Source organism: Salvelinus fontinalis, unplaced genomic scaffold (genome assembly GCF_029448725.1).
Source record: "Salvelinus fontinalis isolate EN_2023a unplaced genomic scaffold, ASM2944872v1 scaffold_0301, whole genome shotgun sequence".
NCBI classification, from domain to species: domain Eukaryota; kingdom Metazoa; phylum Chordata; class Actinopteri; order Salmoniformes; family Salmonidae; genus Salvelinus; species Salvelinus fontinalis.
In genome coordinates, this window is record NW_026600510.1 from 159,023 (window position 1) to 171,635 (window position 12,613).

Below are 12,613 nucleotides of genomic sequence, written 5' to 3' on the forward strand. Positions count from 1 at the left end.
GATATCCTTTGGGTGGTGGAACATTCTTGATACACACGGGAAACTGTTGAGCGTGGAAAAACCCAGCAGTGTTGCAGTTCTTGACACAAACCGGTGCGCTTGGCACCTACTACCATACCCTGTTCAAAAACACTTAAATATGTTGTCTTGCCCATTCACCCTCTGAATGGCACACATACACAATCCATGTCTCAATTGTCTCAAAGCTTTAACATTTTTTTTAAACTGTCTCCTCCCCTTCATCTACAGTGATTCAAGTGGATTTAACAAGTGACATCAATATGGGATCATAGCTTTCACCTGGATTCACCTGGTCAGTCTGTCATGGAAAGAGAAGGTGTTCTTAATGTTTTGTACACTGTAGATCTTTTCATTCATTTGTTAAATAATTAGTTTACATTAAAAAAATCTCTATTTATTTCATGACTTGTTACAGAATTTGACTTCAGCATACAAATGTGTTGGACAACAATGTATGATACAGATACAGTCTGTTTTGACAATTATGTCTCTCCTTAATGACATATGACCATCATTCACACTCACATAAAATGGGAGTAAATAAAAGTCAACAATGAGTCTAACCAAAACTTAGATCAAAGCTCTGTAATTCAATGTAGTCATAATACATTGATTTTCACATTTTTCAGGAGTCAACTTTTCATTTTCACTTTCGTTTCTTTCCAAGTTCCCACCATCTTGTATTTTGCTCCATAAGTCACCAACCATCAATTTGAACACAGCGCCAACTGCCACTAACGTCACCATGGTGACCACCACACCAGACCCTTCTTTCTCCCTTACTGGGTGTGTGTTGACATTGAAGTGGTTTCCACCATTGCTCTTCACCATCTCCTCTATCTTCTCCAGCAGCTCAGTGACCTGAGTGTGGTCACCTTTCTCCTTGTTGTTGAAGACATGATATCTGTCCCTGCAGGTACTGATTAGTTGTAGCAGTTGACTGTTGTCCTTCAGTAGGTCCTCCACTGGTTTCCCCTCTAGCTGGTCTCCCCCAGTGAACAGCACCATGGTGTACATTAAAGACTCTTCTCCAAAGTTCTCCTGGATCCACCTCACGACGGCGTTCCTCTCCTCCTCTGTGAACCTCACCCACTGATCACCAGCAGGAACGTGTGGGGATCCTGTGGCGGCGGAAAGGCCCGGGGTGTGGACGACGTGGCGGGAGCAGCGGGAGGCCCGTCCGGTTGACCCTCTAGCGGTAGCAGCAGCTGGCCCGGTCCAACTCTCACAATCTGTGGTCATGCCAACCATAGAGAAGTCCACTCAGAAGGCCTCTCTGCCAATGATGGTGTTTCCTGCTGAACTCTGACCCTGCCCAGTGTTACCAATCAGAAGCAGCCTCAACGCTGCCACTATGGAGACACATACACACAATACAGTAAAACAAGTCCGTTCATTGATCCGTTCAATTCATCAGTTAACCATTTGGGCCGTTTCAATACAACTTCTTTATTTTACAAGGAGGGCCTAGTCCTAGGATAAAACCCTATTTCAATGGAGAATCTCTTGCTTTTTAGACCAGGATTTGGCTTAATCTGTGTCTGGGAAACCTTCCTTGAACATGTACAATACACATCAGGTAAGTTAAACTGCATCACAGTGAAAGTGGTTGATTTCATCACAGTGAAAGTGGTTGAGTTCATTGAGGGTTCAATAATTGATAGAAGAGTGAATAGGCCTATAGATTTCCCTAGTCAGGTGATCTTATATTTTGAGTTCTACTGGGGTAAGACAGTTTAACTGCAGTAAGTTCATGAGGCAGTTATAGGTGATATTTTTCAAGAATAAATGGCTACATGTCCAAAAAGTCCAAAAATGGATGTACCAATCACAGATTGGTACATCCTTTTTAAGTCCTGTATAAACAAAGTCCAGCTTCCCTACTCAGAACACCGGAGAATCCTATAACCTGGTTCTTTTCACCTGTGCTACATTTTAAGGATCGACTCTCCAGTTCCGACACTGAGAACACCGGGACGGTGTCCCAAATGGCATCCTATTCCATATAGTGCACTACTTTTGACCAGAGCCCTGTGTGCCTTAGTGTACTTTATAGGGAATAGGGTGGCATTTGGGATGTACTCCAGAGGTTCCTCTCACCTGGGTTTCTTCTTACACCTGTGCCTCTTCAGGGACCCACTCTGACTGTAGCTCTTACAGCACTCCATGCATTTGTACGGCTTCTCTCCTGTGTGGACAACCATGTGCACTTTACGCAACGTAGAATTGACAAAGCACTTGTCGCACTCAGAGCATTTGTACGGTTTCTCCCCTGTGTGTCTCCTCATGTGCTGCGTTAGATACCCACTCTGACTGTAGCTAATACCACACTCCATGCATTTGTACGGCTTCTCTCCCGTGTGGACAACCATGTGTGCATTACGGGACGCCGAAGTGACAAAGCACTTGTCGCAATCGGAGCATTTGTAAGGTTTCTCCCCGGTGTGTTTTCTTCTAACGTGTTCTTTCAGCTTGCACCCCTGTTTGAACTGCTTCCCACAGTCCCGGCAAGAGAACGGCGTCTCCCCGGTGTGTTTCAGCCGGTGGACCATAAGGATGTGCGGTCGGGCAAAGGTCATGGGACACTCTGGGCAGGACAGCGGGCGCTCGCCGGTGTGGCTCAGTCGGTGATACTTCAGACTCATGTAACTCTGGCTGCACTCCGGGCACACGTACAGTTTACACCCACTGTGGGCCGTCATGTGGCGCTTCAGGTGGGCGGAGATCTTGAAGCCTTGGCCGCACTAGGGGCAGATGTAGGGCTGCGCATCACTGTGGAACCGCATGTGCAGTGTCAGGTTAGATTTGAATGTGAAGGTCCTGCCACATTGGTGGCAGGCGAAAGGACGTTCCGCATCGTGGATTGGTCGGTGCTCGTCCAAGCCGGCTTTCCGGGAGAACGTCTTATGGCACACCTCGCAGGAGTACGGACGGTACTGTGTGTGAATCCGGGAGTGGAACTCCAGCGTGGTTTTGGAGAAGAACTTCCGTCCACAATCTGGACACGGGAACCGGCGGACCTTCTGGCTGCGAGGCCGCCATTCTGGGTCGGACCGGAATGCAGTCAGATTGAACGGCTGGCTGGTAGCCGACCGCAGGCGTCTCCTTCCATCTTGGAAGTACAGGATGGCATCCTCTGTCTTGATACCCAGGTGATGTGCATCTGTCTTGGGGTCGCTCTCTGTAGGAGGTCCCTTGGTGTTACCCATCTCTGGGTCGTAGCTCTCTGGCTTCACAGCGTTCAACCAGTGTTCAATTCTTGTCCCGATAGGCAGCTCGTCCATCTCTTGTTTCACCTGGTTTAAATTAGAATATTTTTCTCTGAGGAAACTTACAACCAGTCAAGATATCTAGTAAACATATAGCTGTAACATTCAAACAGACAGATATCTAGTAAACATATAGCTGAAACATTCACACAGACAGATATCTAGTAAACATATAGCTGTAACATTCAAACAGACAGATATCTAGTAAACATATAGCTGTAACCTTCAAACAGACAGATTCCTGGTAAACATATAGCTGTAACATTCAAACAGACAGATATCTAGTAAACATATAGCTGTAACATTCACACAGACAGATATCTAGTAAACATATAGCTGTAACATTCAAACAGACAGATACAAATGCTATAAAAGATCTCAATTAAATGTTCATTTAAAAGCCACAAGTTTAAACCTACCTCAGCAGAGTCGTTTCCTTTTCCTGTGGATTGTTTCTTTCCCCTGGTGGTGGTGAAGTTTTTCTTCTTCGTTGGTTTTCTGCCTGGTTTCTTATTGTTCTTCTGAGCAGCGAGAGACAGTTGATCCTTTGTTAGTTTGTGGAGTCTCACGATAGGTAAAGAAATTAGTTTATCTACCTCCATTTTGAGGTGATGTAAGGCGAGTTTCTCTGCTCAAAAGGTGCTGATGCCTGACAGATCTTACTTAAAATACCTATCCAGGCATTGTATCAACTAACCAAATCATGTTATAGCAATCTGTCAGTCGATGATGGCGTGGCAGGCAATCATTGGTTGATGACTGCAACGTCTGAGCAGGGGAACATTACCCCTCGTCTCAATCTGGGCAGAGAAACTGGTTCTGTTAAACTAATGTCTCAGAGTCTTGTAGCTCTAGGCTGGAACCATGTGGGGGATGTCTTGTCCTCTCCTTTAAAGACAGAGCTGGTCATCATTCCAGGGTCTTGTAGCTCTAGGCTGGAACCCTGTGGGGGATGTCTTGTCCTCTCCTTTAAAGACAGAGCTGGTCATCATTCTAGGGTCGTGTAGCTCTAGACTGGAACCCTGTGGGGGATGTCTTGTCCTCTCCTTTAAAGACAGAGCTGGTCATCATTCTAGGGTCTTGTAGCTCTAGGCTGGAACCCTGTGGGGGATGTCTTGTCCTCTTCTTTAAAGACAGAGCTGGTCATCATCTGTACGAAATAATGGATTCAATGGAGAAAGTAAATAAGAATATTAGAATTGAGAGAAAATTAAACGTACAATGTAAGATTGAAGAATATAAATTTGACTCAAATTGATTAAGAAGAATAAGGAAACCAATAGCATTCTCTCCAAAGTAGATATATTAAATAAACTATTATTTGTGAGAAAGACCTCCTGATTGGTTTTTAAACCTTTCACATCCCTAACCTAAAAATCCATGAAATAATTATAGGATAAATAGATCTTCATTGTGAAATTCAACACTACATTTTGCTGCAAGAGAGATCTCTTTTTTTAAGGAGAAAAAAAAAGTCAACCAAATCATTCTGTTGGTGCAAAACGAAGCAGTACCTAAGTTACTTTTGGATGAATAATGCATTGATTACATATTGACAATTAACTCGACAGTTAGATACTTGCAGCGAAGTTTATTTGATAGCTTACATTGTGGAAAGCGATAGCTACTGTAGTTACTCAGTTGATTGGCTGATTTATGACGCTTGGTCAGCTTGCTCTGGTCTAATCTCGCGAAAACAACGAGTTACTCCTAAATAGAATAACACGCACTGGACCAGAGCTAGCTAACCATCAGCTAGCTAGTTACTACTGCAAGACACATCAAATAGCCTACCTGCAGAGACGACGGCAACAATCTGAGGCGGGCATGGGTGTTCAGAGTCGGTTTACTGAGAAGCCAGTACAGTAATATCAGGAAATAATTGCAATCCCCGTTTGCAATAAACACTTTTGCATTCAAAGATAAACAATAACGCACATGAATCCACAGCGCAAGGGAAGTAGTGACTGGTTCTGCTGATTTTCTTCCACGTCTACATTCTCAATGCTGCCACCTAGCGGATCGGATGAATCAGACATATCGTCCCATTTCCAAGCGTGTTCTATAAGAGATAACGATTCTTATAGACCTACCCCCCAATTATTATGGGTTTCCCATATTCATCTGTACATGTACGGTCTGTGAATTAATTATCTGTTCGTAAAACTATAAACATATCCACATGGTAAAATACGTATCTACTGTTTGAAGAGACAGTATAGATTGCTTTTCATTCATTTGTTAAATCATTTTATTTGGTCATAAAATGATACGCTAATTCTATTTTATTTATTTAAAAAAATGTATTTCATTTTTTCCACATCATTTGATGTAAATATTTTTTACGTAATTTTATATCAGCATACAAATGTGTTAGATAAAAACAATGCATGATACAGTATTGCTTAATATTTTCTCCTTGAATGACATATGACTATAATTTACACTCACATAAATTACAGGAATGAGTCTAACCAAAGCTTAGATCAAAGCTCTAATTTAGTAATAACACATTGATAATCATTTTCTCAGTAGTCAACCTTTCACAGTCCGTTTCTCTCCAAGTTCCCACCATCTTGTATTTTGCTCCATAAGTCACCAACCATCAATTTGAACACAGCGCCAACTGCCACTAACATCACCATGGTGACCACCACACCAGACCCTTCTTTCTCCCTTACTGTGTGTGTGTTGACATTGAAGTTGTTTCCACCATTGCTCTCCACCATCTCCTCTATCTTCTCCAGCAGCTCTGTGACCTGAGTGTGGTCATCTTTCTCCTTGTTGTTGAAGACATGATATCTGCCCCTGCAGGTACTGATTAGTTGTAGCAGTTGACTGTTGTCCTTCAGTAGGTCCTCCACTGGTTTCCCCTCTAGCTGGTCTCCCCCAGTGAACAGCACCATGGTGTACATTAAAGACTCTTCTCCAAAGTTCTCCTGGATCCACCTCACGACGGCGTTCCTCTCCTCCTCTGTGAACCTCACACCCAACCTGATCACCAGCAGGAACACGCGGTGGCCCGGGGCGGCGAGAACAACACACTCTGCCCTGCGCCGTTTCCATGGAAACGCCCGTTGTGTTGATGACGGTGACATGGCGGCAGCGGCAGCGGGGGAGTCGGTCCGGTCGGTCCGGTAGCGGTAGCAGCAGCTGGTCCGGTCCAACACTGGCACTCTGTGGTCACGGCAACCAGAGAGAAGAACACCTCAGAACGCCTCTCTGACCGGGATGGCGTTTCCTGCTGCACCCCGACCCTGGCCAGTGTTACCAATCAGGACCAGACTCAACACTGACACTGGTTTGATTCACAACAGTGAGGGACGACTTCCTGGACACAGATTAAACCTAGCTAGTCCTAGGCTAAAAACCAACAATTCTCTTTCTCTTTAGACCGGGACGTGGATAGTTCACCCACATTACATTCAGCAGTCTATGGACAAGAAAGACCTCTCTGATGAGGATAGGCTACCCGTCCTGTTGGGGGAGGACGCTAGGACAGCAACAGATGCTTTGGACCTCTCTGATGAGGATAGGCTACCCGTCCTGTTGGGGGAGGAAGCTATGACAGCAACAGATGAGGATAGGCTACCCGTCCTGTTGGGGGAGGACGCTATGACAGCAACAGATGCTTTGGTTTTGTTTACCTGGCCACTGTTTCAAAAGCAAACTGTTTAGCATTTACGGCACGAATCCAATGCAAGTCAATGGCACGTAAGCATTTTCACACTTCATGTCCAGTTCACCTATAAGTAACTTCATTGAGCTACACAATACATTTTTATATCCTTTAGGATGATATGGAAATTAAGCGCAAAAAAAGACCCACTACAGCCTTTCTCACTTTGTGCATTTCTAATGTTTCTCTCCGGTATGGACGACCATGTGCACTTTTGGTTGGATTTGAACATGAAGGTAGGCACACTCTCAGTTTGATTACCAACTCATAGAAGTAAAATGGATATGGCCCTTAATGGTGTTGCCTATGCTGTCACAGAAGCCAGGATGGCACAGATCAAAGAAGGGCGCTCTATCTACCTCTATGGTTTTGACCCCACCTACTGTGTAGATCTCTCTCTCTCTCTCTCTCTCTCTCTCTCTCTCTCTCTCTCTCTCTCTCTCTCTCTCTCTCTCTCTCTCTCTGTGTCTCTCTCTCTGTCTGTCTGTCTCTCTCTCTCTCTCTCTCTCTCTCTCTATCTCATTGGGTGAGTTCGTTTTGCATGGCCAAATGCCCCGGGTGGGCGGAGTTTTCACATTGTAGACCATTCCATTGGTCCTTAAGTGAAATCTCCACCTACCCAGGGCCTATATTTCTCTCTCTCTCTCTCTCTCCCACTCATTCCCTGCACCTGCTCTATCTCTTTTTTGCCGGTTGCGGAGTGTCGTGTCTGGACTTTTCCAGTGAAAATGGATATCAGTTAAGGTTTGTACTGTATGAATCAAATATACTGTATCGTCGATTTTATATTTCAGTTTAAAGTGTTTAAAAGTTTGATTCTAACAACTTCTGGGTCTTGAATTTGTAAAGAAAGTGAAACTAAATTTAACAGTGCACCATCTGGTGGACACACGCACACACAGGACCAGCAGTGAAAAACAAACCAACAACCAACGAAAGGAGAGGGAAGGCGTCCTGCCTCCTTTCTTCCCTCCCAGAAGAGGATCTCTCCTGTCCTGTGTGCTGTGACATCTACAGAGACCCGTCCTCCTCTCCTGCAGCCACAGCTTCTGTAAACCCTGCCTGCAGCAGTACTGGGAACACCGGGAATACCCCATCTGCAGGAGAAGGCTGTCTGCTTCCGGATCCAGACCGCCGAGGAACCTGGTCTTGAAGAACCTGTGTGAAGGAGAGGGGGCTGAGGGCTGCGGCGGCCGGGTCATATTTGGAGGGTTACTGCGCTACACATGGAGAGAGACTGAAGCTGTACTGTCTGGTGGACAAGCAGCCCCTGTGTGTGGTGTGTTCGATCTCCAGGCTGCACGAACAACACGCCTGCTGCTCTCTGGAGGAGGCGAGGGAGGACCTCAAAGTGAGTTATTACTTAAAAGTTGAGAGAAAGTAGTTGATGCAGTTACTAAAGCAGCTGTATTGGGTAAAAATTATTTCTGATTTGAATAGCAGAGAAGACCAATATTTCATACGTTCTATTTTTTTGTCTAGCTTGTTGGGAAAGTTGTCAAATTAGATGATTTGTGTCAAAAGTCAAATGTAAAGTTAGTAGAATGTTGAAAGTCCCGGCTTTAGACTGTATTTCCATTTTCTCCTTCGTATAAGTTTTAGATATGGACATGTGAGGCCACCCGTGGTTGGATAACTTTTAACTGGATAGAGAAGCTCAACTGCTGTGCTGTCACTCAATTCATACTCAGCAAACAGGACCCCATTGGCCCCCAAAGGGCTGGCCCATACAAAGCCCACACCAAGCCCAACACGGGTTGACCCACACCAAGCCCAACACGGGCTGGCCCACACAAAGCCCAACAGGCTAGCTTAAACCAGTCCAACACGGGCTGGCCCACACCATGCCCAACAGGCTAGCTTAAACCAGCCCAACACGGGTTGACCCACACCAAGCCCAACACGGGCTGGCCCACACCAAGCCCAACAGGCTAGCTTAAACCAGTCCAACACGGGCTGGCCCACACCAAGCCCAACAGGCTAGCTTAAACCAGTCCAACACGGGCTGGCCCACACCAAGCCCAACACGGGCTGGCCCACACCAAGCCCAACACGGGTTGACCCACACCAAGCCCAACACGGGTTGACCCACACCAAGCCCAACACGGGTTGACCCACACCAAGCCCAACACGGGTTGACCCACACCAAGCCCAACAGGCTAGCTTAAACCCCACCAAGCCCAGCACGGGTTGAGCCACACCAAGCCCAACAGGCTAGCTTAATCCAGTCCAACACGGGCTAGCCCAGCACAGGCCAGCCCACACCAGTCCAACACGGGCTAGCCCAGCACAGGCCAGCCCACACCAGTCCAACACGGGCTAGCCCAGCACAGGCCAGCCCACACCAGTCCAACATGATGTAGAGGCGGGGGCTCGTTAGAATATCTGGGGGCGTGGTTTGAAAATACTCAAATTTAATTGAGTTAAAAAATAATATAAGAGAAATTGCTGACAACAGTGAAACCAATGAGGGTTCGGAACTTTAAAGCCAATTATCTCGGAATCATATTTTCAGATGGAACCTTCTAAGGTCACAAAATGTATGCAACCGTTCCTGACAGTGTCGTTGCAGTTAAACTTGGTGTAATGTCATTATTTTAAAGTATTGTGGGCCTCCCGAGTGGCGCAGCGCTTCGCAGTGCTAGAGGCGTCACTACAGACCCGGGTTCGTTCCCAGGCTGTGTCACAACCGGCAGTGATCGGGAGTCCCATAGGGCGGCGCACAGTGTCGTTTGGGTTAGGGGAGGGTTTAGCCAGGGGGGCTTAACTTGGCTTATCATGTTCTAGCGACTCCTTGTGGCGTGCTGGGTGCCTGCAGGCTGACCCCGGTAGTCAGTTGAACGTGTTGGGTTAAGCGTGGTTTGGAGGGTCATGTTTCGGAGGATGCGTGAACCCAAGCCCCTTGGGGAGGTGCAGCGACGAGACAAGATTGAAAAAGGGGGTAAAATACAAAAAAAAACATTAAAAAAAAAACCGAGTACACAGCCAATGAGTCTGTAAAAGACTGAAATAAGCGCATGTTGTATGAACAACTAAAACTGGTAACTGTGTGTGTAATGGAGGTGGCCTATGGTAGAAAAATGAACATTCAATTATCTGGCAAGAGCTCTGTTGGATATTCCTGCAGTCAGCATGCCAATTGCACGCTCCCTCAAATGTGTATGGAACATTTCTTGGATCTTTTATTTTGGCTCAAGAAACATGGGACCAAGACTTTTTATATACTGTGTTTTATACTTTTGTTCAGTGTTTATGATAGCAACTACTTTGTCTTTCTGATACAATGTAACAAGCAGCTGATCCAAAATGGTGGGCTTATTTTAGGCAAAGTGAGGGCTACCCTCAATGTAGAGCCCATGCGCGAAGGTACATCAACCCTATGTGGGGCTAATATTTTAGCCTGCATTGGGGCCACATTGTGCCAACGTGGACATGTTTGCTGGGTATTGTGTTAGTCTTTTGGATCCATTACAGAGATATATTAAGCATCGTTTGACCTTATTTTGTCTCACCCATGAGAGCAACTAGATCTGCACATTCTATTCACTTTTCAGTTCAGCAGGTTAACACCTGTCTGGTACTGGTTCTCTATCTATTCTACTCTTTTCAGTTCAACAGGTTAATACCTGTCTGGTACCTGTCTGGTAGTGGTTATCTATCTATCCTACTCTTTTCAGTTCAACAGGTTAATACCTGTCTGGTACTGGTTCTCTATCTATTCTACTCTTTTCAGTTCAGCAGGTTAATACCTGTCTGGTAGTGGTTCTCTATCTATCCTACTCTTTTCAGTTCAGCAGGTTAATACCTGTCTGGTAGTGGTTCTCTATCTATTCTACTCTTTTCAGTTCAGCAGGTTAACACCTGTCTGGTACTGGTTCTCTATCTATTCTACTCTTTTCAGTTCAGCAGGTTAATACCTGTCTGGTAGTGGTTCTCTATCTATTCTACTCTTTTCAGTTCAACAGGTTAATACCTGTCTGGTACCTGTCTGGTAGTGGTTATCTATCTATCCTACTCTTTTCAGTTCAACAGGTTAATACCTGTCTGGTACTGGTTCTCTATATATTCTACTCTTTTCAGTTCAGCAGGTTAATACCTGTCTGGTAGTGGTTCTCTATCTATCCTACTCTTTTCAGTTCAGCAGGTTAATACCTGTCTGGTAGTGGTTCTCTATCTATCCTACTCTTTTCAGTTCAACAGGTTAATACCTGTCTGGCAGTGGTTCTCTATCTATCCTACTCTTTTCAGTTCAGCAGGTTAATACCTGTCTGGCAGTGGTTCTCTATCTATCCTACTCTTTTCAGTTCAGCAGGTTAATACCTGTCTGGTAGTGGTTCTCTATCTATTCTACTCTTTTCAGTTCAGCAGGTTAATACCTGTCTGGCGCCCGAACATAAAACATTAATCTTTACCTCTCTCTAACAACACTGCTACAAACTGATGTCTGTATTGGTACAACATGCCAATGTCATATTCTGTTACACTGTTTCTGTCTCAAATGGCACCCTAATCCCTATATTCTGTGTGTGTGTTCCAGGGGATGACTGATATCATGCACTCCATCTATGATGCAGTATGATGGGAATGTTGGAATGTCAAACATGGGAATGTCAAACAATTTAATCCATTTTAGAATAAGGCTGTAATTTAACAAAATGTGGAAAAAGTCAAGGTGTCTGAATACTTTCTGAATCCACTGTGGGCCTTGATTCAATCCTAATGTGCTTGTAGACAACGCTTTTATTTAAAGGCAGAGTTCCTGCGTTAGTGGAGATCACATTCAAGGTAAACACACCAGATGTCGTCTCAATTGGAAATTACCTTTTAAATTCTTCACGGTTTCTAATTGGATCCAGGCCCCAGGGTTAGATACGTCTACATCCTGTGTTTTCCACAAAGTGTTTTAAAAAATCAGACAACAGTTAGGTGGGCAATAGGTACACCTCCATGGGTCTCCACTCTCCTATCCACCTCTAGCCCATCTCTGCCCCCAAAAGAGACACCTCTACCTGGGAAGGTCAGACAACAGTTAGGGGCTCAAGAGCCGCACCATATTGGAGACCATAGCACTCATTCTATATGACATCACATTCTCACTTTGCAATAATGTAATTTATTCTTTAACTGCTAGTTGGACAAAATGAGACTGTGAGGAACCCTTACAGGAAGATCGAGGATTCAAACAGAGAAGATGACAATGACATAGGGGCGTAATTATTTGCAATTATTCTTGAACCAGCGGCCGGTCATGTGCAAAGGATTAGCATTTCAATGAATATAATTATAGACTGTGTGTAGTGAATCCATTTTGTCTTTCCCGCCCCTTTCCTTTGACTACCAAGCCGTCATATCGGCTTAGTCCACTAGGGACTTTTCTATCATTGTTAGTAACCAATATCTACTGTTTATGTAATTCTGTGTGATTATTTATTTAGTTGGTAAATAAATAAGCCAATTTGTATATTGCTGATTCATTATGGAAACCAGAGTTCGTGCGGATAACCAATAATTTTACGACATTCAGATGAGACTGAATGAAGTAAAGAATAATTGATGACTGAAATGTAAGAGAGTGTTAGATCTGTAAGAGTTAATTCGGAAGTCAGAACTCCTTTAAATAAAATTTTCCGTGGTGCCCCAGGTT

General features: G+C 44.7%; 2 protein-coding genes across 3 annotated transcripts; both read right to left on the bottom strand.

Annotated features, from left to right (window-relative positions):
- Nucleotides 1-399: 399 nt before the first annotated feature.
- On the bottom strand, nucleotides 400-5,270 carry LOC129845420 (gastrula zinc finger protein xFG20-1-like). Of its 2 annotated transcripts, XR_008758052.1 has the most exons (4): nucleotides 5,085-5,270; nucleotides 3,710-4,440; nucleotides 2,122-3,317; nucleotides 400-1,373 (listed from the first exon to the last, which is right to left on the bottom strand). XR_008758052.1 is itself a non-coding variant. In XM_055913342.1 (3 exons), the coding sequence occupies exons 2-3, from the start codon at nucleotides 3,890-3,892 to the stop codon at nucleotides 2,766-2,768; spliced, it is 735 nt and encodes a 244-aa protein (XP_055769317.1). In that variant the 5' UTR covers nucleotides 3,893-4,440; nucleotides 5,085-5,270; the 3' UTR covers nucleotides 400-2,765. The 2 variants fall into 2 exon arrangements, 1 of the variants encoding a protein (XP_055769317.1); XM_055913342.1 differs by having other exon boundaries at nucleotides 400-3,317.
- LOC129845429 (gastrula zinc finger protein XlCGF71.1-like) lies at nucleotides 2,118-2,723 on the bottom strand. Its single transcript, XM_055913351.1, has one exon. The coding sequence runs from the start codon at nucleotides 2,721-2,723 to the stop codon at nucleotides 2,118-2,120; it is 606 nt and encodes a 201-aa protein (XP_055769326.1).
- Nucleotides 5,271-12,613: the final 7,343 nt, after the last annotated feature.

Coding starts and splice junctions, on each gene's coding strand:
- LOC129845429 (XM_055913351.1), bottom strand. CDS start 2,723: ATGACGGCCCACAGTGGGTGTAAACTGTACGTGTGCCCGGAGTGCAGC.
- LOC129845420 (XM_055913342.1), bottom strand. CDS start 3,892: ATGGAGGTAGATAAACTAATTTCTTTACCTATCGTGAGACTCCACAAA. Junction 3,318..3,709: donor AAGGAAACGACTCTGCTGAG/GTAGGTTTAAAC, acceptor AATTTAAACCAG/GTGAAACAAGAGATGGACGA.